Raw genomic sequence first — 25921 nt, 5'->3', positions numbered from 1 at the left:
GACCAGTAATTTTTTTTTTAATCTCTTACAAGTACCCCGACTTTATTAAAGAACAAAATTAAATCACTTCATGTAACACAGATGACACTTGATTAAGTGCTAATATCTCCTATTTTAGCATTTGTATATTATGCAAATACAAGAAATTTACATGCATTAATCACCTTGTATTGGCAACTTGTAAATAGTTTTACCATAACATAAAGAAAGAGTCCTTCTACAGCTTTCTCGGTTTCCTATAACAGCCTTGTGACTAAGCTCTTTGTAAAGGACGTAACGGTTTTGCCTGGAAAACCCAAAGGATGTGACATTTGTGCATATTCCCGAGTGCTCCCCTATAGTGTGCAACAGTAGCTAACGTTAACTCAGCAATTGAGTCTGCCAATGTCAGCAATCAGCCAGCCCCCACCACAACAGAGTCCAGTATAAATATTAGCACAGAAAAAACGATTTATTTAGGGAAACCTGCCTGGCCAGATGGGAATGTGACTGACATTGGAGAAAAACTAGGGTCAGCAGCGGAATGGGATTTGGTGATTCATTAAAGGACCTTCGTTTGGTTTTAAGGATCAAAACAGACTCTGAGCTGGCTTTCTTTCTTACCTCATCTATCAACCCATGCTAGCTTGTGCCTACAGAGTATGAGCGCAAGCAACAGGATGCTGATTTTAGATCATTTAAGAGCCATCAGTGTCACTAATAACAAGGACTTTCTAAAAAAAAATTCCACATAGTACCTTTAATGCATAAGACAGTATGTGTTTTACCTGTGTTCCAGTAGTTGTTGCAGCTGGCCCAGGGCAGCTGTGAGCTGAAGGAGAACACCAGGTAGAGCAAAGCCCAGGACAGAATGATGATGTAGGTCATACAGCTGTAGAGGATGATCAGCAGCCCACTATAGCCAATACCTGCAGGGCCACATTTGGTGCATTCTGTTATAGACAATCATTATGAAAACCTGACCTCCTCCATTTATTCATTACCCAAACTGCTTAACAGTTAGGGTCATGGGAACCTGAGTTGCTGAATGTTTATTTGAAAGGGAAACCAGATCGATTTTAAAGTATGTTAACAGGTCTTGAGGAGGACTTCTGCATATGTGAAAAAAAGTATGTACAGAGAGCAAAATCTTAGGGATTGGCTCAGGTGATGTCACTTGAGTCAGTGTGTGTTGGGGCTGAACTGAAGACTGCAAGTTTGAGAATGAAAAAACAAAAATCTGAGGGTGTGGAGGTAGAATGAAGTGATCTCTGCAGCCGGTTCATAATCTCTGCTTGAGGCTACGTGAGCCATGACTAGCATTACATATATATCTATTTACAAATGATGAACAGCCTCAGATGTCCGAAGAAATCTAAATGCAATTTTAAGAACTCACTGTAATTAGAAATGTATTTTAGCTATATTTCTACCCCTGTGTAGAAATGCAAGCATCAACACACCCAACCAAAGTGGTGTATTTTGCACAATATTTAATGTCTTTAAATATGACCACAATAAGCCTTCACAAGTGCATCAATATTCAGTGTGCACAGTCATCCAGAGGGCCATATGTTTGACACCCCTAATTTAGAGTGTTTTCGGTGAATCTTCAATCTCAAAAAAGTCCGAAACAGCATACCTTCTGCCAGTGGGCATAGCTTCCTCCAGCAGGTGATGCCACCCTCCTGGGTGTACTGGCCTATAGTGGTCTCCAGCAGGAACAGGGGTACGCCACAGGTCACCACAAATACCAGATATGGCACCAGGAATGCTCCTGAATTTACAAAGTATACAACAATGCATGCATCTACCACAGATTAAGGACAACAAGTAGAGAGCATCATATTTGCTTACCCCCTCCATTTTTGTAACAGAGGTAAGGAAACCTCCACACGTTGCCCAGTCCGACAACATTTCCCGCCACAGCCAGGAGAAACTCCACCTTACTGGCCCAATGTCCTCTCTCCTCCACCTTCGCTTGCTTGTGTTTTGTTGCACATTTTTGATACGACATTCCCAAAAGCTCAGTCTGAATGCAATGGTCCTCTTAACCACATGCTTTGTGTCCAGGTCTTCTCTGTCTTTATATTCACTACTAATGTGTCTTGTAATCAGCAACTGCCTAACAGTTAATCAGTTCTTAGGTATACCTAGGTATACAGTATAGGTTCATTAAGTCTGTTTAAACATTCATACACATCTTGCACTACAAGCAGCAACCATCAGACACTGAAACACCTGGTTAAGACTGCTGAAAATGTCTATTCAAGGTCATTGGAGGGGCTGATATGGCAAAGAATAGGGGTGACTCATAAAGTCAAATTATTAGACATGTTTTATCTGCCACAAAGATGTACTTTTTTTATTCTGTGTAGCTCAAACATATCTGTAGGGTTTCAGTGATATTTACGTCCACTGCTATTTTCACTGTAATGTTAAATGATGTGATATGAAACACTGTGATGTTTTTGCTTTTTGTTAATGTTTTCATCTCCCAGGATGTGTCTGATAATTAATTTAAACAAAATGACATGCAGTTTGGGGCTGCAGTGTGTAAAGAGCGCAGAGGAGGAATGCGGAGCTTTATGTGTCTATTGTTTGGGATTCTTTAAGAATATTTCAAGCCTATTTAGAAGATAATTATATAGTTTAGAGCATGACTATTAAAAAAGAGAGGAGAATGGGGAGAGGAAGAGACTCTAACAAACAGGAAGGGTTCTCCTTTTATGTATTTTCAAATTTGATATCTAGAATCTCCTGGAACTTTTATCGCATTTTGCACAGATAACAGTGATTCATTTTAGGGCGTCCCAGTAGCTCACCCAGTAGCTGAGTCCATACTGCATCAGCCCGCATTCAAGTTCATCTCAGGGTCCTGTGCTGCATGTCCTTCCCTTTCCTCCCCCCTTCATATCTCTCTTACTATCGATAACACATGAAAAATGCCAAAAAATCTCTTAAAAAACGATTTATTTTAGACATTACTTGAATTATACAAGTTTTTAGTGCACATTAACCACACACCATTTTGGATCAAAATAGAAATCTGATGGTGATCACAATGTAACTATAAAGATTGTCCATTTTCTCTGCAAAAATATTAGTTTGAAAATGTGTTTTTTATGTGTTAAAATAGTTTGTCGTTTCACTCAGAGTGGGACACTAACAGAAGAAAACCGTGTCACCTTGCAGTGATATCACACGAGTATCCATGATCAGCATGACGTAGACAAATAAATGAGACTGGTCTTGTTTGTCTTTGACCTTTGGATAGTAGACGGCAGAGAGGCAGAGGGAGTGACATCGCAAACAGTAATCAGCTCAATCAGTGCCAGATCTTGTTGTACGGAGTTCAGGATCAAGTAACGTTTCATATCAGCTTAGTGGACAGTTACAGGTCTTCCTCTCTGATGTGCTGCAACTCAGCTTCTCTCTTTTCTGTCAGTGAGTAGTCAGGGTCGGGTCGGCACAGATGATGGAAACGCTGAAAATGGAGAGAAATATTAATCAAAACTTTTACAAAACTTTACACGGACCTGAGGAAAATATCAAAATCCCATGTATCAGTTAATGTTTTGCACATTTGTACTTTATCAGAAAAAGAATCATGAGGCAAGATCTGTGATCTCTATTTTGTAAGGTCTTAAACAGCATCTGATTTTTGAATGCTGTCCACAGCCACTTGAAGTATTGCGCAATTGTTAATGTGTAAGTTGCCCAATAGGACCCTGTACATTTGATTAAAATTTCTAAAAAAAAAAAAAAAAAAAAAAAGCCTTTCTATTATATTACACCATGCCATTTCTTGAATTGATTATCACAATCAGTTACACAGTTGTCCCACCTGACTGAGGTTCCCAGTCCCAGCTCCCAGTTTATACAGCGCACATCCCGGCACAAGCAGGATGGAGGAGAGAGCCAGTACCCAGCCCAACACGTATGCCCAGGTTGGGTACACGTACCAGCGATTAAAGGTCAGAGGCTGGAACTCAATTAAAGAGCATATAAAAGAGCCCTGAGAGAACAACAGAAATAGATTAATACATTTTTTTCAGTATAGAAATGTATTCTAGCATAAAAATCCAAAGGTTGAAATAAAGTGCAAAGACATATTCAGGTGTAGAGGAACAAGGCTATGGTAAGGATCAGAAACATGAAAACTCACCAGTGAGACCAGGGGTGTGAGATAAAGCCAGCAGATTTTAAAGAATGGGTTGGCATGTTCACCTGTCATGTTCTCAATGATGCCATACAGCCGCTCGGCCCCTTCATAAGACATGATTCAGCATGATCAGTACATAATGGACAGATCGGATGAGATGTTTGTGAATGGTTTGATCAGTTTACTCTTTTGTTTTTAATCTTTGTGAGTTCCCTGAATTTATGGAGTTTCACTATAATATTGTTGAAGTGCCCCTTCAAAACAGCACACCTACCAAATATCCATCCCAGTGCAAGGGTTTCAAACACACAGAGAAAGAGGATGCAGGCTCCGTTACAAGCGTAGTACTCAAACAGCTGGAACACATACATCCCTCCCTGAAGACAACAGCAAAGGCATCTATTTGACATGGGTTTATTTATTTTACTTAATATGTCAACCTCAGATGTATAGAAGCCTATTCCTAACACCTTTGTTTCCCCACATTATCAAAATATATTTACTTACATTTGTAATAATTAAAATGTCATTAGCTGAAACTATCTGACCTCGGTGATCATCACAAGCTGAGAGAAGAAGCACATGAGGCAGAAGAGGATGAGAAAACGTTCACGTCTGCCTGCCCTGCGCAGTACTGTGGGAAAGATATCCATGATGGACGTTGTCACCACCTCCATGATAACAAACTGCAGAGAGAAAGGATGAGTCAGAATAAGTACCTTTCCAAACGTGAACATGTTCTTCCACAAAGAACTCATCCGAGTGCATCTTACATGTGTGTCCAGACCCAGGAGAATGATCATGACAAAGAAACAGATGGACCAAAGCTGGGGAAGGGGCATCATGGCTACAGCCTGAGGGTACGCGATGAACGCCAAACCTGGACCTGGAACACAACAATGCTAGACTCATCACTGTCTACCAACTGCCTTTGTTTTCTAATTTATTTAGCATTTTCATCTGATGTGGAGCAAGTTTTAACTTCTTTATATACAGTTAGCTGGTTTAGTTTAGTTTCCCAACTGAGAGAGAGGTCCCTCGAAAGGGTCACCAGATAAATCTGAGTGCCTGTGAGATGACTAATGGGAGAGTAAAGAAGTAAAAACAAAGCTCTGATACACATGTTTCCAAGCCATCACCACCTTGGTTTTTTTTTGAGCCAGATGTTAGCATATTTGATAGAGAAGGTGGATCTGACTCATAGACTGTTGTGACCCCTTGCTGACAATCTGTTGCTTGAAAAGGCTTCACCCTGAATTATGCATAACTTTAAGCTGTAATAAAATGTGAAAACATGAGTTTTTACATTTGTCATGAAGGGGGAAATAAGCTATAGAGACCAAATGGTTCTGTTGTACCAGGCTGGAAACATTTTAAAATGGGTGTCTGTAGGGATTGACTCCTGTCTGCAACCGGCCTCAAATGGCCATTCAAACAACTGCAGTTTTTGGCACTTCTGCGTTGGCTTCATTTTTCAGGTTGCTGCTAGGGCTAACTACAGCAAACCACACAGAGGATTGGACTACAACACTCACAGAGATAGCATGACTTCACAGGCTAGACTCAGTGCTGCTGCTGCTTGCCACCAGCTGGTTGTGACATTACCTGACTCGGCTACATCTGCAATGGGAACACCCTGCTGGTGAGCCATGAATCCCAGCACAGAGAAGACCGCAAATCCAGCTACCACACTGGTACCACTGTTCAGTAAACACAGCCACAGACAGTCTCTGCAAAACACAAAAAACATGAACGTACTCAGTGAATTTATAGCATATAGTTGATCATTTTTCAATATGTCACTGTGTAGCTCTTGTCCCCTGGTGCATCTGTCAGAAAAGTTAATGTCACTCACTGATGAATACTTACTTATAGCAGTTGTTGTTGTAGGTGTTGTAGCTACCCAGCACAGCTAAGGTTCCCACACCCACACTGTAAGAGAAGAAGATCTGAGAACCAGCCTCCATCCAAACCTGTTCCAACACAGCAACAGTGAGTAAGTTTGTCATCCTGAACATTAAACTGTTGTAGTATATCATGAAGCTCCAACCTGAGGGTCTGCGAGTCGTGAGGGTTCAGGCAGAAGATAAAACACTACTCCTTGTAGAGCTCCAGGAAGAGTGAGGCCACGAATCAAAAGAATTACCAACATCACATAGGGAAAGGTAGCAGTGAAATACACCACCTAGGGGAAAAAGACAACAGTGTAAGACATTAAGAAATACACGATTTATAATTTTACTACAGTATGAGGGCTAATATAAATACCTTTCCTGTAGACCGGACCCCTTTCCAGACACAAAAGTAGCAGATGATCCACATTGCGATTAGGCACAACAGCACCTCCCATCTGATGCTGCCTATCTCCTCAATCCCCCCTGAGATAGCCAGCACTCGTCGTCTAGGAGGTAAAAAGATGGACAAAGAAATGTGTTATTGAGACTTTAAAGGAACTTTTTAATTTGTTCATCTATGAAGACATACTCCCAGAACTCTGTGGCAGCAGAGGTGGTGTTTGTCTGGTTGGTCCATTCAGAGGTTTTATTTTGTGTTGACAAGTCTATGCAGTCATCTGAAAGGACAGTGAGATAAAGATATAACAATAACCACAAAACAGGATAATGTATAATGTATTATGTGTCTCTGGGGGCTTCACAGACCTCACATTATACCAAACCACCTGCAACATTGGGGAGAACTTAAAAGATGTGGGCATTGACCAGGCAGAGAAGATCTAATGAAAGACACTGTCCAGTTGCATCATCAGGAATGTAGGATCAGTGTTTCTGAATCTTGACCCAGCCTCAGCCTCAGCTGTTTTCACTTTGACTAGTTCTTATAAAAATCAGTCTGAAGTGAACTTTGAGGAAGAGCAAAACTAAATCTCTTTTCATTGGAGCAAATGTGACTGAAGTGTTGATATCTGCCATCATAACATCAGCATATCATGCGAATGTTTATACTCGTTTAACATGTCAACCTTTAATGCATGAGACAGTATGTGTTTTACCTGTGTTCCAGTAGTTGTTGCAGCTGGCCCAGGGCAGCTGTGAGCTGAAGGAGAACACCAGGTAGAGCAAAGCCCAGGACAGAATGATGATGTAGGTCATACAGCTGTAGAGGAGGATCAGCTGTCCACCATAGCCAATACCTGCAGGGCCACATTTGGCGCATTCTGTTATAGACAATCATTATGAAAACCTGACCTCCTCCAAGGGCGGCATGGTGGAGTAGTGGTTAGCACTATCGCCTAACAGCAAGAGGGTTCCTGGTTCCAACCCGTGCTGGAGCCCTTCTGTGCAGAGTTTGCATGTTCATTGTGGGTTCTCTCTGGGTACTGCGGCTTCCTCCCACAGTCCAAAGACATGCAGGTTAATTGGTGACTCTACTGCTCATAGGTGTGAATGTGAGTGTGAATGGTTGAAAAAGTTAAAAAAAGAAACACTTCATTTTCTCTACTGTCTCTTCTTCAATAAGACTAATGCTAGGAGTGTAGTCTCAAGCAGAGATGATCAGCAGGCTGGTAAGCTCATTTCTGACTCCACACCCTCAAATTTTTTTAAAACTTGTAGTCTGCAGGCCAAACCCAGGCTGATTCAAGTGAGATCAGCTGAGGTGATTCCTAAGGTTTTGCATAACTCACTTTGGAGCAACAAAACGCTTTACACAACTTTTTTCACATATGGAGAAGTGCTGCCCAAGACCTGTTAACAGACTTCTTTGTGTGGAATCAGTGGAGTTTTCCTTTAACATTAACATTCAGCAACATAGCTAAAAAAAATTTCCCCCCACCCCTTTTTAAATATTAATTATCTTCTTTTAAATCTTGTAAGGGTCACAGCAGCCTGTCACAACAGAACCAGTCTCCTCTCTGTCTAGTGTCACTGAATCCTCAATCTATAATAAAATCCTGAACAGCATACCTTCTGCCAGTGGGCATAGCTTCCTCCAGCAGGTGATGCCGCCTTGCTGGGTGTACTGTCCTACAGTGGTCTCCAGCAGGAACAGTGGTACGCCACAGGTCACCACAAATACCAGATATGGCACCAGGAATGCTCCTGAATTTACAAAGTATACAACAATGCATACCTTTATGTACAGGAATTAACAAGTAGAGAGCATCATATTTGCTTACCCCCTCCATTTTTGTAGCAGAGGTAAGGAAACCTCCACACGTTGCCCAGTCCAACAACATTTCCTGCCACAGCCAGGAGAAACTCCACCTTACTGGCCCAATGTCCTCTCTCCTGCACCTTCGCGTGCTGGTGCCTTGTTGCACATTTTTTATTCAACATACTCAAAAGCTCAGTCTGAACCTGATCGTCCTCTTAACCTACTTTGTGTCCAGGTCTTCTCTGTCTTTATATTCACTATGTAGTGTGGAAAGTAATAAGCAACTGCCTGATAGTCAATGAGTTCTCAGAGAAAATTAATTATCTCCAGGATGAGCAAGAAAAGCAGTCTCTAAACAAACATTAGAAAACTCCAAGTGTGAGAGCCACTTAGGCACAAAGTAATATTTGATAAAGTATTTCTGTTGTCGGGCGGCACAGTGGTGTGGTGGTTAGCACTCTCGCCTCACAGCAAGAGGGTTGCCGGTTCGATCCCGGGTGTGGGAGCCCTTCTGTGTGGAGTTTGCATGTTCTCCCGTGTCAGCGTGGGTTCTCTCCGGGCACTCCGGCTTCCTCCCACAGTCCAAAGACATGCAGATTGGGGACTAGGTTAATTGGTGACTCTAAATTGTCCGTAGGTGTGAATGTGAGCGTGAATGGTTGCTTGTCTCTATGTGTCAGCCCTGTGATAGTCTGGCGACCTGTCCAGGGTGTACCCTGCCTCTCGCCCGATGTAGCTGGGATAGGCTCCAGCCCCCCCGTGACCCTCAAGAGGATGAAGCGGTTAGAAGATGAATGAATGAATTTCTGTTGTCCAGTATATGCAATATGTTCTGCCTATATTTAAGTTCATGCAACAGTTTAACAACAGTATATGGACAGGTTATGTGTATTTTAAGATTTATAAGTTAAAGGTTTGCAATTTTTGTACTCTGATGCTAAATGCAGTAAAGTATACTGTTTTGTTGCTTTACGACAGTTAATTGGGCTTTAGGGCAACTTGCCGCACGTGCGCAGTAAGGACAACCATGTGTGCAGCGAGGATGTAGAGGAATCTGCATGAGTGTGGATTGAAATAAGTTTTTGACCGTGTATAACGTGCATAACATGTGTAGTAGCGTGTGCAGTAAGCAGGTGACAACATGTACAGTTTGGGACTGCTTTATACTGGTATTGGACCAGGTTCTTTTTGTGCGTCTTCAAATAAAGCGACATCAGTGTTTTCCCTGCCTCCTGTGGACCACTTGTGAGTAACACTGGGTTCCTCAAGAAGAGTGGATTAATTCATTGAGCACGAGTCAGAACTAAAACATCTTACTGCAGATTAAGTGGCCAACAGTAGCAACTTGGACCTTAGTAAAAAAAAGGCCACTACACTAAGTCTCTTGTTTCAGCAACTTATGTTAAACATAAGGTAAGCAAGCATTTAGATTTCCTGTCTTACCAAAGGAATCTAGTACATTTAATACATTTCTTAACCTCATTTAGCTAAAATATTCCTCAGGTGTGCCTACAAGTGCACCAAAATGTGAAAGTCTGAAATTATACCCAGAGGAGCTGTATGTGACAACCCAAATGTCCTCCTCAGTTGGATCACACATTAAATGGACTTCATTCTGCCAGCTTCCGAGCACAGTCTGTGAACTGTGCGATTGAGGCCTTGTGTGAATGGAGCAGGTCATTTTCCAGAGATTTCATTGTGTGTGAGTGGTCGTGTGATGACGTTTCTATCACATGCCTTGCATGAAACTGGAAGAAAAAAAAACATCCACAGGTGAAGAAGAGGGGTTATTTACACAAGAGTCCAAAGAAAATGTCAAACTAAAGAGACGACAAGATTCTGGAATTTCAGTTGGTCAGGGCCCAATGCCAAAATCATCAGACATATTCAGTGAATGTCCACAGCTCCACATCCAGGGGTATGTAGACAAGGGAGGGAAGTCAGTGAGACTGTGAGGAGGACCGTGGGCATGAACCCCGCTGACCTCCAGCCATCCCTCTGTTTCTTTGGCAGTGGAGCAGAGCACGGCTTGGGTCAGAGGGACTTGCACTGTCCAGAGAATTCATGGCATGCAAGTGGATGTGGATGACATTTCTATCATGTAGCCAGCACAAAGCCAAGAAAAAAACTGATATCCATGGGTTATAAAGAAGGGTAATTTACACAAGATAGCAACGAAAATGTCTAACTAGACAGACGACCAGATTTGGGAATTTCTGTTGGTAAGGACCGACACCGAAATCGTCACACAAATTCAACGAACAGAAGGAGACTTGGTTGTTTGTGACCAAATTATGAACAGGGTGTGTGATCTTGGTGTAATCCAAATCATGTCTCGTCTTCTGCAATCTCCTGTTTTGTGCTGCATGTGTGAAAGGGGGAACTCCACACAATATTAGGGCCAATCTATTGCAACGCCTCCAGGGTTAGACCCTTTTGTGGGTTAGATTAACTGGATTAATAGCCATGAAAATACTATAGTTTCCTTCCCAGTATATCCACAACGACAGAGAAAATCCTCTTCACTTTGTGTCCGTTCGAAATAAAGGAGGAAAGGAATACATTGTTGTAAAGGAGACAGTTACTGTTTTTCAAATGATGTATTTTCAAAATAGATATCTATAATCTCTTGAAAATTCAACTGCATTTTTCACAGTTAGCAGTGATTTATTTTCAGGGTGCCCACACAACTTACTACATCAGCTCGCATTCAAGTCCAGCCCAGGGCCCTGTGCTGCATGTCCTCCCCTCCCTTTCACCTTTCACATCTCTCTCTCTCATTATCAGTAAAGTATGAAAAATGCTTTTACTTTTAAAAAGTAATTTATTTTAGACATTATACAAGTTTTTAATGCACATTTTTCATTGCATTTAACTACTCACTATTTTGGATCAATACAGAAATGTTATGGTGATGATGATATGACAGAAAAAAAAATTCCTGCAAAAATATCAGTTTGAAACTGTCTGTTTTGTGTGTTAAAATGGTTTGTTGTTTCATTCAGTGTGGGACATTGCCAGGAGAAATCTTGCGGTGATATCACACAAGTAAAGTATCCAAGATCAGCATGATGTAGCTAAAATAAATAAAACTGGTCTTGTTTGTCTTTGACCTTTGGGTTGCAGACTGTAGAGAAGCAGAGGAATTGATATCACAATCAGTAACCAGCCTACTCAGTGCCAGATCTTACATGTTAAACACATTATTGCAGGTGACAGAGTTCAGGAACAAGTAACATTTCATATCAAATGGGAGTGAACAGTTCCATCTTACACATGCTCCGCCCTCTACTGGACTCTTTGGGTAATACTTCTGTAATCACCAGCATGCATTCGCACGCTGAGATTTTCATAAATGTAACCAGTCAATCAGGACATGCCTACCCAAATACATGAGAATCCCACAATGTACAAGGAGGTAGAGTCTCACTGTCAGACTGAGCAGCCTCCTCCATGGATGGAGGTGCCATTTCAAGAACTTCTAATGGCTCAGCGCAGCACATGCAGAGACCAATGCTAAGCAGCCACCAGCCTGCGAGGCCTGCCTGGCTCTGCCCAAGCAGTGGTGGGATCACTTAAGATGCTTTGAACTCGAGACTGATGTCAAAAGACCCCTGCTCCAACCACCTCACCACATTACCACATCTGGTCATCCCTCCAGACAATGGGAACTGCCCATTGGTCCGACATCCCATTGTTCCGACCATATTAAACCCATTGTTCCGAAGTCCCGTTGTTCCGAAATCATGATGCCCTGTGGTTAAGGTCTGGTTAGGTTTAGGCACAAAAACTACTTGGTTAGGGTCAGGAAAAGATCATGGTGTGGGTTAAAATGAAAAAGAAAGTGACAAACACATAAACTGTGAGCCTGCTCTGCCTCAAGCCTTTCCCAGCTGACCCAGAGCCGGTCGCGGCGCACCATCAAGGCAGAAATATGCCTGCCGGGAGCCATTCAGCACTGCAGACTGTCGGACTAATGGGATGTCGGACCAATGGGCTGTCGGACCAATGACATGGACCCCAGACAATGACCTCATTTGTAGATGATGACATCCCATCAGTGTCCTGTACATCAGTGTCCCACGGGAGTCCACTGACAACATCTTTCCACTGAGACCTCCTGCTGGTGATGACTGTCTGCCTGTGTCAGGTAGAACAAAGGTTACTATATTGTAACCCTTGTTCTTTTAGCACAGGCGGAGCCCTCCACTGTGGGGCCCTGTCACTTGTACACCTCTCACTGAAGAGAGTTTAGGATGCTAGACAGCCTTCAGCTATACTTTGGGGTCCACACGTATTTGGGTAGGCACGTCCTAATTGACCGGCTATGTTTCTCCAAATCTCAGTGGGCAAATGCATGCTCAGTATTGGAGGAGTATTACCCAAAGAGTCCAGTAGAGGGCTCTGCCTGTGCTAAGAGAACTAGGGTTACAATATCGTAACCTCAGCTACAGATCTTCCTCTTTGATTTGCTGAAGCTCAGTTTCACTCTTTTCTGCCAGTGAGTAGTCAGGGTCAGGTCGGCACAGATGATGGAAACGCTGAAAATAGAGAGAAATATTTACTAAAGATTTACAGCAAAAATGTGACAAAACTTGAAACTTGACTCATTCCGCTGGGATTCTCAAAGAGTTTAAAAGTATATGGATATGATGATAAAATCAGTTGAATTGAAGACATGCATTGCTCTTTTGCTTTTTATACTCAAATCCCTTGTATCAGTTAATGTTTTTCTTAAGGATTTAAGAGAAAAAGAATAATGAAGCACAACTTTATTTTCCATTTCATAAGGTGTTAAATAGCATCTGATTTAAGGATTCTGTTCACAGCAAGTTGGATTACTGCATGACTGTTTGATAATGTCGAAACAGCCCAACAGAACTGTAAAATTAATTAAAATAAGAGAATTAATTCCTATTCATTATATTTCACCATGTAATTTCTTGAATTGATTTTAACAGTCAGTTACACAGTTGTCCCACCTGACTGAGGTTCCCAGTCCCAGTTCCCAGTTTATACAGCGCACATCCCGGCACAAGCAGGATGGAGGAGAGAGCCAGTACCCAGCCCAACACGTATGCCCAGGTTGGGTACACGTACCAGCGATTAAAGGTCAGAGGCTGGTACTCGACCAAAGAATATATAAAAGAGCCCTAAGAGAACAATAGAGAAGAAAGATTAAGAAGTTGTATTTTCAGTGTAGAAATGTAATCTATCATAAAAAACAAGGATTTAAATAAAGTACAAAGACATATTCAGGAGTATATGATAAGGACCAAGGTTGTGGGTTTATTCAAAGTGCAGATATGCAACATTGAAAGCCAACTCACCAGTGACACCAGCGGTGTGAGGTAGAGCCAGCAGATTTTAAAGAATGGGTTGGCGTGTTCACCTGTCATGTCCTTAATGATGCCATACAGCCGCTCCGCCCCTTTATAAGAGATGATTTAGAATGATCAGTACATAATGGACAGATCAGACCAGATGTTTGCAAATGATTTGATATACTCACATTTCTAAATGTAAAGATCAGTTTATTCATTGCTGAAAATACTAATCATCTGGTGAAAACATGTGTATACCTTCAGTTTAGATTTTTTTTTTTTTAATCTTTGTGAATTGAATTTATGGAGTTTCACCACAATAATGCTGGAGTGCCCCTTAAAAAAAACGGCACACCTACCATATATCCATCCCAGTGCCAGAGTTTCAAACACGCAGGGAAAGAGGATGCAGAATCCATTACAAGCGTAGTAGTCTAACAGCTGGAACACATACATCCCTCCCTGGAGACAGCACAGACATTCATTTGATGAGTTTTTGTTTATTTTGCAGAATATGTCAATGTCAGATTTATGGTAGCCTATTCCTAACACCTTATTTTCATACTGCTTACAACATATCAAGTTATATGTTGCAATTAAGGAAACTCTGGTGAAAGTTCTGACAGGGAGAAAACACTTTTCATGCTCCGGTAGTAAGTTTCTTTCTCACCCTGCCATTCACTTCTTGCACGCATGCTCACTCACTTTCTCCAGATGTCATTGTCATCAGCTTATTCACAATCAACCAACAGCACAGCAACACGCGGTCTTTGTCAGCCTATCATCTTACTGCTCCACATTTTGAATATGAGTCTTTCTTGCTGTAGTCGTGTTCGCCCTCTACCTCCCCATCACCACCCAGTCTTTACGGATTCATCAGCCTCATATGCCTCAACAGTCAGCAGCCTCAGCATTCAGCAGCCTCAGAGTCAGCAGCTTCGTAGTCACCAGCCACCTTCACCACCAGTGTCTGGACTCCATGTGGGGATTTATCCTGCTGCCACTCAGATGTCCCTTGATCACAAATTATCTCCTTCTGGTGTCCAAGTGCCAAAGACTTCTGTTAAATCTTAATCAGCACAAATCATCTGTTAATCTGTACACTCATATTATGTATTAAATATTATCTTTACTTCATTCTTCAAGATTCAAGATTCAAGATTTAAGATAGCCTTTATTGTCATTGTACAGACACCTATACAACAAAATTGGGAGTGCCACAACCGAAGGTGCATTAGGAATAAATATAAGAGCAAAAATAAAACAAGAGGAGACAACGCAAGACAAACGAGACTAACGAGACAAGAGCATACAGGTCATGTCACAATAAAAACAATAAGTAAAAAAATTGTATTGCACTTAATAAAAGAAGGTATTGCACTTAAGTCTGTAAGAGTCTGTAAAAGGAGGCATTAGTGACTCATGTGAGCATTGAGTGTCCTGACAGCCCACGGAAAGAAGCTGTTTTTCAGTCTGTTTGTTCTGCTCTTTATGCTCCTGTACCTCTTTCCAGAGGGCAGCAAGCTGAGCAGGTGGTGTCCTGGATGGAGGTGGTCGCGAATGATCTTCCTTGTTCGCATGAGGCATCGGGAGCTAGCGATGTCATCCAGGGAGGGCAAGGGACAGCCAATTGTCTTTTCAGCTGACCTTATCACCCTCTGCAGCCTTTTCCTGTCAGCCGCTGTGCAGCCAGCATACCACACAGTGATGGAGAATGCCAGCACGCTTTCATTAGTGGAGCGGTAGAAAGTCACCAGCAGCCTCTGCTCCAGTCTGTTTCTCCTGAGGACTCTCAGGAAGTGGAGTCGCTGCTGGGCCTTCCTCACCACCACTGTTGTGTTTGCTGACCAGGAGAGGTCCTCGGAAATGTGAGTCCCCAGGAATTTAAAGATGGGGACCCTCTCCACACAGTCTCCGTTAATGTATAGGGGAGTGGGGTCAGCTTTGTGCCTCCTGAAGTCCACGACCACCTCCTTTGTTTTTTTGGTGTTGAGAGCCAGGTTGTTTTTGGCACAAAACTCTGCCAGCTGCAGCAACTCGTCCCTGTAGGCCGACTCATCCCCTCCAGTTATGAGTCCCACTAAGGTGGTGTCATCCGCAGATTTAATTATTGCTTTGGTGGGGTGGGTGGGAGTGCAGTCATGGGTGTAGATGGCATACAGGAGAGGGCTCAGCACACAGCCCTGTGGAGAGCCGGTGCTGAGCATGAGGGTGGGGGAGCTGTGGGCGCCGATCTTGACAGTCTGTGGGCGGTTGGTCAGAAAGTCTTTAATCCAGGCACATGTGGCAGGGGGGAAGTCCAGGGCAGCCAGCTTGCCCACAAGGATGTCGGGGATGATGGCATTGAAAGCCGAACTGTAGTCGACAAATAGCATCCTTATAGTGGTCCTTGGGTGTTCCAGGTAACTCAGAGCAGTGTGGAGAGCTGTGGAGATGGCATCATCAGTCGACCTGTTTGCTTTGTATGCAAATTTATGTGGGTCAAAGGCAGGAGGAAGGCAGTCTTTGATGTGCTGTGACGTCAGTCTCTCAAAGCATTTTGCAACTACTGGTGTCAGTGCAATGGGTCTTTATGTCTGTCTGTCTCTCCTTATTGAATTGCTGTTATAAAGATCAGGCCTGGAGAAGGAACTGTCTGAGGAGGAGCAGGAAGGAGGTGGAGTCTGGTTTGATGTGAGAGTGTATGGGTTGGGTTCAAGTATGAGTCCATTTCCTGCACTACTGTAGTGTAATGTACTGATTTACTGAAGACATATACTGTACCTTTTAGTTGACCTTTAAAAGATATGTGTTGAAGCAATATAATCTGTGCAACTGACAAATTACACATATTTCATGTATTCTTATGACACACACACTCACTGTGCACTTAAGCATTGTGGTGGAGAAGTACCTAGGACTCACTGTGAATCATTTCTAAAAATAGCATGAGGATGGGTTCAGAAAACACTAGTGGAAAATTAGGGGAATTACAGCTTGTCCTGAGAATGACCCTAGTAAGAGGAGGCGGTCTTAGATCTAGGAAAAACATTACTCAGCAGAAATATGACACCATTATGGTGGGAAAAAAGTGACTCAGCAGAGGTGGGATATCGTTACGATCAGAGCCAAGTGGGAAGGACTAAGACACAGCAGAAATTCTACGATAAAAGAGCGAGCGCAAACAAAGAAATTTCGGTCTTGCTCCGGAGCTTGACTCATTGGGTTGTGATGTGTTTGTTGCCTGCGAGCACATTAAACTCAGTTGCATCTGATTCTACGTGTCTCCAGTGATTTTTTTACCTCTGAATATTTGAGTTTTTGATATCTAATGGAAGACAAAGAAAGTCCGTTTGAGAGGAGAAGAGCGAGGTCGCGAGCTAACTGGCCCAGCTCCCGACCATTTGAATTATTTTTCTACATTATTTGGCGAGCCAGCCAGGAGGACGAGGAGGTCGGATCCTGGGATCGGGGGGGTGCTTGGCTGCGCATCAGACGTACAGGTGGCCACCAGATAAGGTAAGCAGAGCCTTTTTCTGCCTAAACCGGGTGCGTCTGAGGTGCAGCTGGGAGCCGCCTGGGTCGGAGGTATTTGACAAATTCCTCTCCTAAAGAACCTAAAATGTGATGAAAAATTACTAACTAATAACACAACATTGGAACATAGATGATATATTGCTGGAGACAACTGAATCTAGTGCAACACAGTGTGTGTGTGTGTGTGTGTGTGTGTGTGTGTGTGTGGAAGTTAGAGAGATAAACATGGAGAGTGAATGCGGCAGTGAGTGAGTGTGTGTATGTGTGTGTGGAACGTGGGGGAGTGAGCTAGAGTAACCAAGCAGGCAAAAGGAAGAGTGAATGTGTGTGTGAATGAAAGGAAAATAAGTAACAAAAGTAGATAAGATAGTTAAAGTATTTAAAGTATTGAGAAAACAGAGAGAATAAAGAAGTGAAACCGGTAAAAGAGTCAGAGGTACTCAAAAGCACATACGTGGTTACCGCTGCCGAAACTTGCCAACACTCCCTTTAGCCTGTAGGGGCGGGGGTGTTGATGCCAGCCGGCAGGCTGCGCGGGCGGAGTGCTGGTAGTAAATCCGCGGATACCGCTGTTGGCTTGCCTAGCATACCCTGAGTGGGTGTGTTAGGGGAGACACCAGGACTGTGATAGGCGGTTTACTCTTAAGAGATAAAAGGTTTTAAAAGAAAAAGCTTCTGTGGATACCACTGTTTTGAGAAAAGTGACCTCCCAGCCAAAAAGGAGGGGGAGTCACCGTAGACAAAACGGGACTGAACGGACAGAGCTTAAGACGTTGCAACCAGAGAGAAAAAGAGAAAAAAAGACCAAAAATAAGTCAAAAAAGTTAACAGATCGATCAAAAAGTGTAAAAATTGTAAAAATCTGACTGTGAGCTGTAAGCTTGTTGTACATACATTATAATATATCTAGAAGTTAGGTGCGTAAAAACAGTATAGTGTTGCAAATACAGTTAAGGTGTTAAAAATACAGCTGTAAAAAGATTGACAAATCACTGGGAGACTGACTTGACTGAAAGTACGAAGGGAGGAGGTGAGGACTGCAGCTAACACAGACTTGGGAACTCAGCCAACAGTAGTAGGCTTACACAAAACAGAGCTTTGTTATAATTTGGCATTTGGGTCTGATCTTCATTGGGTTAAAGGTCATTACAAGAAAATAGACAAATTGGGGTTTAAATGTTTTGTCATAATCTAACATCTGTGTTTGTTTTGTGAAATCTGTTTTAAAGTTGTTATATGAGGTAGTTATTAACAGTGTCTCAGTGAAACAAAACCAGACAAGGGCAACCTGACGGCGTCAACAAATTGTCTGGGGACTGGAAAGCTAACGGTACCAACGAAAAGTCCACGTTTCACTGATTGAACCAGTTGCTCGGGTGAACTCCATACAAACTGGTTGGCTGTTAAAGGGAAAATAAAAAAGACATATCTGTTATTTTAATTTAATTTTGAAGATAAATAAAATAAGCGATAAGTACAGCTTAAAATAAGTAATTATAGCTTATATGAATAGGTTTATAATAAATAAAATAAGTAAATAAAGACAGGTTGAGATCAAACTGTTCAGAGCTGGGTGGAATAGAGCCAGCAGAAAAGAAATTAAATTAATAAATCAACCTGTTGCAGTAGGGAGGTGAGCACTGAGAGGGAGAAACAGTGAGGATCTAAAAATAGATGAATGAGGGAGAAATCATTGAAGATGAGATCTGGGGAGAAGAACACTGTTTAACTGAGGGCCCGATAGAATACGGGGGAATATGAACACATTTCGGGTTGGAAAGAAGCTACATAGACAGCGAAGGGGGTGAGCAGATAGAGAGAATCAAACTAAGCTGTTAAATAAATCAAGTACACAGGCTCCCTGCTGCAACACTGTGAGATCGAATTAGGCTGACTTCACTGGTACAATATTGTGGACTAGAGATAACACAAATAGGGAGAGTAATAAGGCAAACACATAAATTTCACCAGTGATAGGTCAAGAGGTGAGGTTATACATAACTCACAGAACACCTGAAATAGGAGGAGAGAGCAGTGAAGCTTACAGGATTAATGAAGTCATATACAATGCCATCAGAAAAAGGAATTACAGCTTGTCCTGAGAATGACCCTAGTAAGAGGAGGCGGTCTTAGATCTAGGAAAAACATTACTCAGCAGAAATATGACACCATTATGGTGGGAAAAAAGTGACTCAGCAGAGGTGGGATATCGTTACGATCAGAGCCAAGTGGGAAGGACTAAGACACAGCAGAAATTCTACGATAAAAGAGCGAGCGCAAACAAAGAAATTTCGGTCTTGCTCCGGAGCTTGACTCATTGGGTTGTGATGTGTTTGTTGCCTGCGAGCACATTAAACTCAGTTGCATCTGATTCTACGTGTCTCCAGTGATTTTTTTACCTCTGAATATTTGAGTTTTTGATATCTAATGGAAGACAAAGAAAGTCCGTTTGAGAGGAGAAGAGCGAGGTCGCGAGCTAACTGGCCCAGCTCCCGACCATTTGAATTATTTTTCTGCACTACCTGCAGAAGAACCCTGGGCTTCCTAGCAACAATTGTTTGACTGAATAAAAACCAGCAGCACTGACTTGTGCCAGACTTCCTGGTAAATCGTAATTGACATGGATTCTTCATTGTATTATTGTGTCTGACCGTGCAGCCATAGTGTTCATTCTAACTCCTGGTAACCAGGAAATCCTAACAGCCCTGAGGATATTTTACAAATACAATGCTCAGAGCATTTTGTTAAAATGATAAGACAAAGTCATGACATAGAGATTGTCACATTTTGGAGGCAGTCCACCACCATGATAGATTAATAAATAATAAATATGCATACAACACAACGTACTGACCTCAGTGATCATCACAAGCTGAGAGAAGAAGCACATGAGGCAGAAGAGGATGAGAAAACGTTCACGTCGGCCTACCCTGCGCATCACCGTGGGAAAGATATCTGCAAAGGATGTCATTACCACCTCCATGGCAACAAACTGCAGAGAGAAAGGACAAGACACAATATGTACGTTTCCAAATGTGAACATGTTCTTCCACAAAGAAATCATCCAAGTGTATCTTACTTGTGTGTCCAGACCCAGGAGAATGATCATGACAAAGAAACAGATGGACCAAAGCTGGGGAAGGGGCATCATGGCTACAGCCTGAGGGTATGCAATGAACGCCAAACCTGGACCTGGAACACAACAATGCTAGACTCATCACTGTCTACCAACTGCCTTTGTTTTTCAATTTAGCATCAATGATATGCATCCACACGGTGATGCAGTAGAAATTTTATCAATCAAGTAACATATAAACAACAAGAATGGATGGACAGGACGCTGAGACTGGGCTGTTCTCTCCAGCCCTGCTGTGTTCATCCTCGTTCATGGGTACCAAGACGGTGAATCTATTGTTTCAGAAGGAGGAGACAGATTACCTCTCAGCAGAGATCCAGAACCAGTTACAGAAACAGGCAGTGTCTGTCGTCCCCACTCATGACAGATAGAAAGGGTTTTACATCATGTGCTTCCTGGTTCCTAAGAAGATGGGAGTGTTCAGACCTATTTTGGATCTTCACATCTAGAAGATCCAAGATTCTCCATCCAGAATGAGGTGATGCTCTGTAACATATATGCACAGGAAGAGTAGGTTGCAGCTGTCTGAGTATCTCTGGTGATTTCGTTACCTGACTCGGCCACATCTGCAATGGGAACACCCTGCTGGTGAGCCATGAATCCCAGCACAGAGAAGACCGCAAATCCAGCTACCACACTGGTAGCACTGTTCAGTAAACACAGCCACAGACAGTCTCTGCAAAACACACCAAAAAGTGTGTATACCATGATTTCACAGCATATAGTTGATCATTTTTTAATATGTTACTGCATAGCTCTTGTCCTCTGGTACATCTGTCAGAAAAGTTTATGTCGGAGCATCAAGCTCAGTCACTCACTGATAAATACTTACTTATAGCAGTTGTTGTTGTAGGTGTTGTAGCTGCCCAGCACAACTAAGGTGCCCACACCCACACTGTATGAGAAGAAGATCTGAGCACCAGCCTCCATCCAAACCTGTTCCAACACAGCAACAGTGAGTAAGTTTGTCATCCTGAACATTAAACTGTTGTAGTATATCATGAAGCTCCAACCTGAGGGTCTGCGAGTCGTGAGGGTTCAGGCAGAAGATAAAACACTACTCCTTGTAGAGCTCCAGGAAGAGTGAGGCCACGAATCAAAAGAATTACTAACATCACATAGGGAAAGGTAGCAGTGAAATACACCACCTGGGACAGAAGACAGCAGTGTAAGACATTAAGAAATATACTGTATACACTTTTACTACAACATAGGAGTTATAGGCTAAATACCTTTCCTGTAGACCGGACCCCTTTCCAGACGCAAAAGTAGCAGGTGATCCACAATGCGATTAGGCACAACAGCACCTCCCATCTGATGCTGCCTATCTCCTCAATCCCCCCTGAGATAGCCAGCACTCGTCGTCTAGGAGGTAAAATGATGGACAAATGTTTTATTGGTACTTGTAAGGGGTCAGTCTGGGACATTTAAAAGATCCTAGAAGCTTGGTTTGTTCATCTACGTGGACATACTCCCAGAACTCTGTGGCAGCAGAGGTGGTGTTTGTGTGGTTGGTCCATTCAGAGGTTTTATTCTGTGTTGAAAAGTCTATGCAGTCATCTGAAAGGACAGTGAGAAAAATAATAATAATAACGATAACAGGATGATGTATAATGTATTATGTGTCTCCAGGGGCTTCACAGACCTCACATTATACCAAACAACATGCAACACTGGGGGGAACTTCAAAGATGTGGGCATAAAGAGGTCAAAAGAAAGACACAGGACCTCTGTTGCTTTCATTTTGACCATACTTTAACACAGATGCCACTTGATTAAGTGTTGGTATCTCCTATCATAACATCAGTACATCATACCAATGTTCATGCTTTGAGACAGTATGTGTTTTACCTGTGTTCCAGTAGTTGTTGCAGCTGGCCCAGGGCAGCTCTGAGCTGAAGGAGAACACCAGGTAGAGCAAAGCCCAGGACAGAATGATGATGTAGGTCATACAGCTGTAGAAAAGGATCAGCTGCCCACAGTAGCCAATACCTGCAGGGTCACATTTGGTGGTTGTAGATAATCATTATGAAAACCTGACCTCCTCCATTTATCCATTACCCAAACTGACAAAAACAGCCCACTGCACAGACAGTACTTTGACGTGGACTAAGATTTTACCCACGTTTGTAGCTAATATTTTCGTAAGTATCAATCAATCAATATCAGTTATTTTTTATAAGTTCAATTTTTAAAAATTATTTTGAAGCATTTGTTTGTTGTAAAGAAACTTTCTTGTCTTTAATTTTTGTAATAAAAGATAAAGTCAGGCACAGTTAGAGTTGATTTTTAAGTTTTAGAAGAGCACTCTTAGCATTTTGCTTATATTTGTAAAATCAATCGAGAACAAATTGAATTAATCGACTTGAACAAATATGAAGATCACAACCTCTGCTTTCTCCTAGGTGAAGTTTTCACAACAAAACAAACCTCTTCTTCATCCTCAAAAGAAGCCACGAATGAAACTATCAACTTCTGGAGCTAATCAATCAATTAGTGTTGTAGAGTGTCACTGAATCCTCAATCTATAATAAAATCCTGAACAGCATACCTTCTGCTAGTGGGCATAGTTTCCTCCAGAAGGCTATGCTGCCTTGCTGGGTGTACTGGCCTACAGTGGTCTCCAGCAGGAACAGTGGTACGCCACAGGTCACCACAAATACCAGATATGGCACCAGGAATGCTCCTGAATTTACAAAGTATACAACAATGTATACATCTATCACAGATTAAGAATAACAGGGAGTTAGCATCATATTTGCTTACCCCCTCCATTTTTGTAGCAGAGGTAAGGAAACCTCCACACGTTGCCCAGTCCGACAACATTTCCTGCCACAGCCAGGAGAAACTCCACCTTACTGGCCCAATGTCCTCTCTCCTGCACCTTCGCGTGCTTGTGCCTTGTTGCACATTTTTTATATGACATTCTCAAAAGCTCAGTCTGAACCCAATCGTCCTCTTAACTTGCATGCTTTGTGTCCAGGTCTTCTCTGTTTTTATATTCACTACGTATTGTGGAAAGTAATAAGCAACTGCCTGATAGTCAATGAGTTCTCAGAGAAAATTAATTATCTCCAGGATGAGCAAGAAAAGCAGTCTCTAAACAAACATTAGAAAACTCCAACTGATGTTAAACACAAGTTAAACAAACACCTAGATGTCCTGTTTTAACCAAAGGGATCAAATCCATTTCTTGACCTTGTTTAGCTAAAATATTCCCACAGCTGCATCAAAGTGTTTCAAGGCCATAGCCATAGCCAACACTGTGGTGGGGGGAGGGGGGGTCCTAAGTCCATTCCGAAATCATCATGATGCCCTGTGGTTAAGGTCTGGTGAGGTTTAGGCACCAAAACCACTTGGTTAGGGTCAGGAAAAGATCATGGTGTGGGTTAAAATGAAAAAGAAAGTGACAAACACATAAGCCGTGAGCCTGCTCCGCCTCAAGCCGGTCGCAGCGCACCATACGCCCACCGCGAGCCGTTCAGCACTGCGGACAGTCGGACTAATGGGATGTCGAACCAATGGGCTGTTGAACCAATGACATGGACCCGACATGGACAATCTCCTGCTGTGTGCTACATATGTGAAAGGGAATCTCCACACGATGTCAGGACCTGATTATCCAGACTTTGATCGTACCAGAATGTTCAAAATGTCCTTCAAAACATTTTGAGGCAGGTGAGACAATAATTTCATACCAGGCCTACAACAATTCTTCACCAAATTTCTCTGTCTTTCTCTCTGTCCGTAGCCAAGATGTAAAAGACAAATGGGTTAACGACAAGACAGTTAAATCCTGCATTTGAGGTGAAGTGCAGCTGGTTGGTTTCTCAGTAAGTTCTTCTGTTGTGTCTGTATGATGTTTCTGTCACAGCCTGCATTTTGCTCCGCTTTTCCCCCTCATGGGCCTCATGTACAAAGACCTGTGGATTTCCTACTGAAACATGGCGTACGCTTAAATCCAGGAAACGTCACATGCACAAAAACATCCAGATGTATGAATCTGTGCGTACGCATGAATCCAAGCACATTTCCTTTGTACATCCCAATCAACGTGGAATTGAGCGCACATGTTGGAGTACCCGACACTTCCCTGTCCACGCCCAAATAATATTTAAATGGGCCCCGCACGTGAGATTGCCCTCTGTGCACAATCAGAAAACTAAAACAAAAGAATGAGTAAGACGGGAAAACAACAACAACAACAACAACAACAACAACAAAAAAAAACAGAATCGCTACTCACTGAAGTGGAGGCGCGCAAAAATGTCGGCTACTTTTTGGCACGCTGTCCTCCGGCATCAATACTAAACACAAGAGGAATGAGTGGGAGAGCGTGTGTGAGGCTGTCAATGCTGTGGGGTCAGAAAAGCGTACACACGCAGAATTAAAAAAGAAGTGGTCTGACATTAAGGTGGTCGTGAAGTGGAGGACGGCTGCCCACCGCCAAAGTGTGGCCAAAACAGGCGAGGGGACAGGAGAGGAGGAGCTCACCCCATTTGAACAGAGAGTCGCCGCAATTGTGGGTGACACTGCTCTCTAAGGGGTGGTGGGAGCATAGGTGGGTGACTCGCATCACCCCCAAGGTAAATACCTATACATTTGTGTAACTTAAACAAATGTGTTTATACGGGTCATACAACAGCCTGCTCACAGCCCTATAAGATACAGGTTCATGTGTCAATGTTGTATGGTATTATTTGGTTTAAAATAAATCTCTTGAATTTAAATTTAAACATGCCAGTATATCAAAGGTGTGTTAATTGTTCATCAGTGTTAAGTGTTCATGTGTCTCTGATGTGCACATCACCCTGAGGACTAATTGTTTTCACATTTATTTATTGTTAACAATTTCCCAGCATCACCTCTAAGTGTCGCCAAAGGATCAACAGCTGTAGAAATGTGCGTACGCCAGCCATGAAGTTGGCGTGAGGCACCTCACATTTCCACGGTCATTTCAACTGATACATCTGAACTTTGCCGTGGAAAAGGACGTACGCTACGTTTTGTCGGTGGTTTGTACATGAGGCCCCTGCTCCTGCTAAATTTCCGTTCACCACGCCCCCTCATCAAGACAACTCCACTCACCTGCACACACAGCTGCTTCTCATCAGCTCATCAGCACTCCCTGCATATAAGCAGCTGCTGCCTTTCCCTCAGTGCCAGATTGTTCTTCAACCTCATGCAAGACTTTCAGCACTTCTTACCTGCCAGCCTCTGACCTGTCTACGTTGTCAGTTTCCCAGTAAACTCGCCAGCCTTCTGTCCCCGACCATGAGTTCTGCCTCAGCGTCTCTGGTTTCCGTCCGCCTGTGGCTGTGTGGTGTTTTCCTGCCACGACGTTTCAGCGTGAGCGTTCCCACCTGCTTGTCAGTTGCCTGCTGCAGCTCAGAGACATCACACACTGCTGTGTGTGTGTGTGTGTGTGTGTGTGTGTGTGTGTGTGTGTGTCCACCTTTCACCTACCTGTTTGCCCCTGAACCTAGAGACTGTGTGTGGGCTCTGAGCCCGAAGAATGAACTATTAATTGAATATCTTCGTTAGCTGAAGTTTCTGTTTATTCTGTGCATAAATAAAGGTCATTACCAACTGTTACTGAGTGCTGCGTTTGGGTTCATTCACATCCGTTACAGTGTCAATTAAAATTTCAACAAGTTACACAACTGCATTTTGCACAGATAACAGCGA

At 42.7% G+C, this 25921-nt stretch overlaps 1 protein-coding gene across 8 annotated transcripts in view; it reads right to left on the bottom strand.

The window, feature by feature from the left end:
* The window catches only part of LOC125889516 (sodium- and chloride-dependent GABA transporter 2-like), a 44303-nt gene that overhangs the window by 7608 nt on the left and 10774 nt on the right, over nt 1–25921 (bottom strand). The window contains exons 1-14 of one of the 8 annotated variants that reach the window (XM_049577569.1): nt 23000–23207; nt 22785–22919; nt 22085–22225; nt 21706–21793; nt 21466–21598; nt 21247–21381; nt 21066–21169; nt 20785–20909; nt 20177–20289; nt 19952–20089; nt 13941–14043; nt 13588–13688; nt 13240–13410; nt 2949–3466 (exon numbers count right to left, since the gene is read on the bottom strand). In XM_049577569.1, the coding sequence (XP_049433526.1) occupies nt 3374–3466; nt 13240–13410; nt 13588–13688; nt 13941–14043; nt 19952–20089; nt 20177–20289; nt 20785–20909; nt 21066–21169; nt 21247–21381; nt 21466–21598; nt 21706–21793; nt 22085–22225; nt 22785–22919; nt 23000–23159 (1740 nt within the window). In that variant the 5' untranslated portion in view covers nt 23160–23207 and the 3' untranslated portion in view covers nt 2949–3373. Of the gene's footprint in view, nt 1–767; nt 909–1621; nt 1757–1836; nt 2039–2948; nt 3467–3826; nt 3998–4147; nt 4249–4418; nt 4522–4692; nt 4831–4917; nt 5031–5749; nt 5875–6013; nt 6118–6194; nt 6330–6412; nt 6546–6628; nt 6717–7154; nt 7296–8067; nt 8203–8279; nt 8505–11104; nt 12799–13239; nt 13411–13587; nt 13689–13940; nt 14044–19951; nt 20090–20176; nt 20290–20784; nt 20910–21065; nt 21170–21246; nt 21382–21465; nt 21599–21705; nt 21794–22084; nt 22226–22784; nt 22920–22999; nt 23208–25921 lie in introns of those variants that run through there. The other 7 variants (XM_049577565.1, XM_049577563.1, XM_049577570.1 and 4 more) reach the window with 7 other exon arrangements.

Source organism: Epinephelus fuscoguttatus, linkage group LG5 (genome assembly GCF_011397635.1).
Source record: "Epinephelus fuscoguttatus linkage group LG5, E.fuscoguttatus.final_Chr_v1".
Taxonomy (NCBI): domain Eukaryota; kingdom Metazoa; phylum Chordata; class Actinopteri; order Perciformes; family Serranidae; genus Epinephelus; species Epinephelus fuscoguttatus.
The sequence above is the reverse complement of the archived record's forward strand: the minus strand, read 5'-3'. Positions and strand labels throughout refer to the sequence as shown.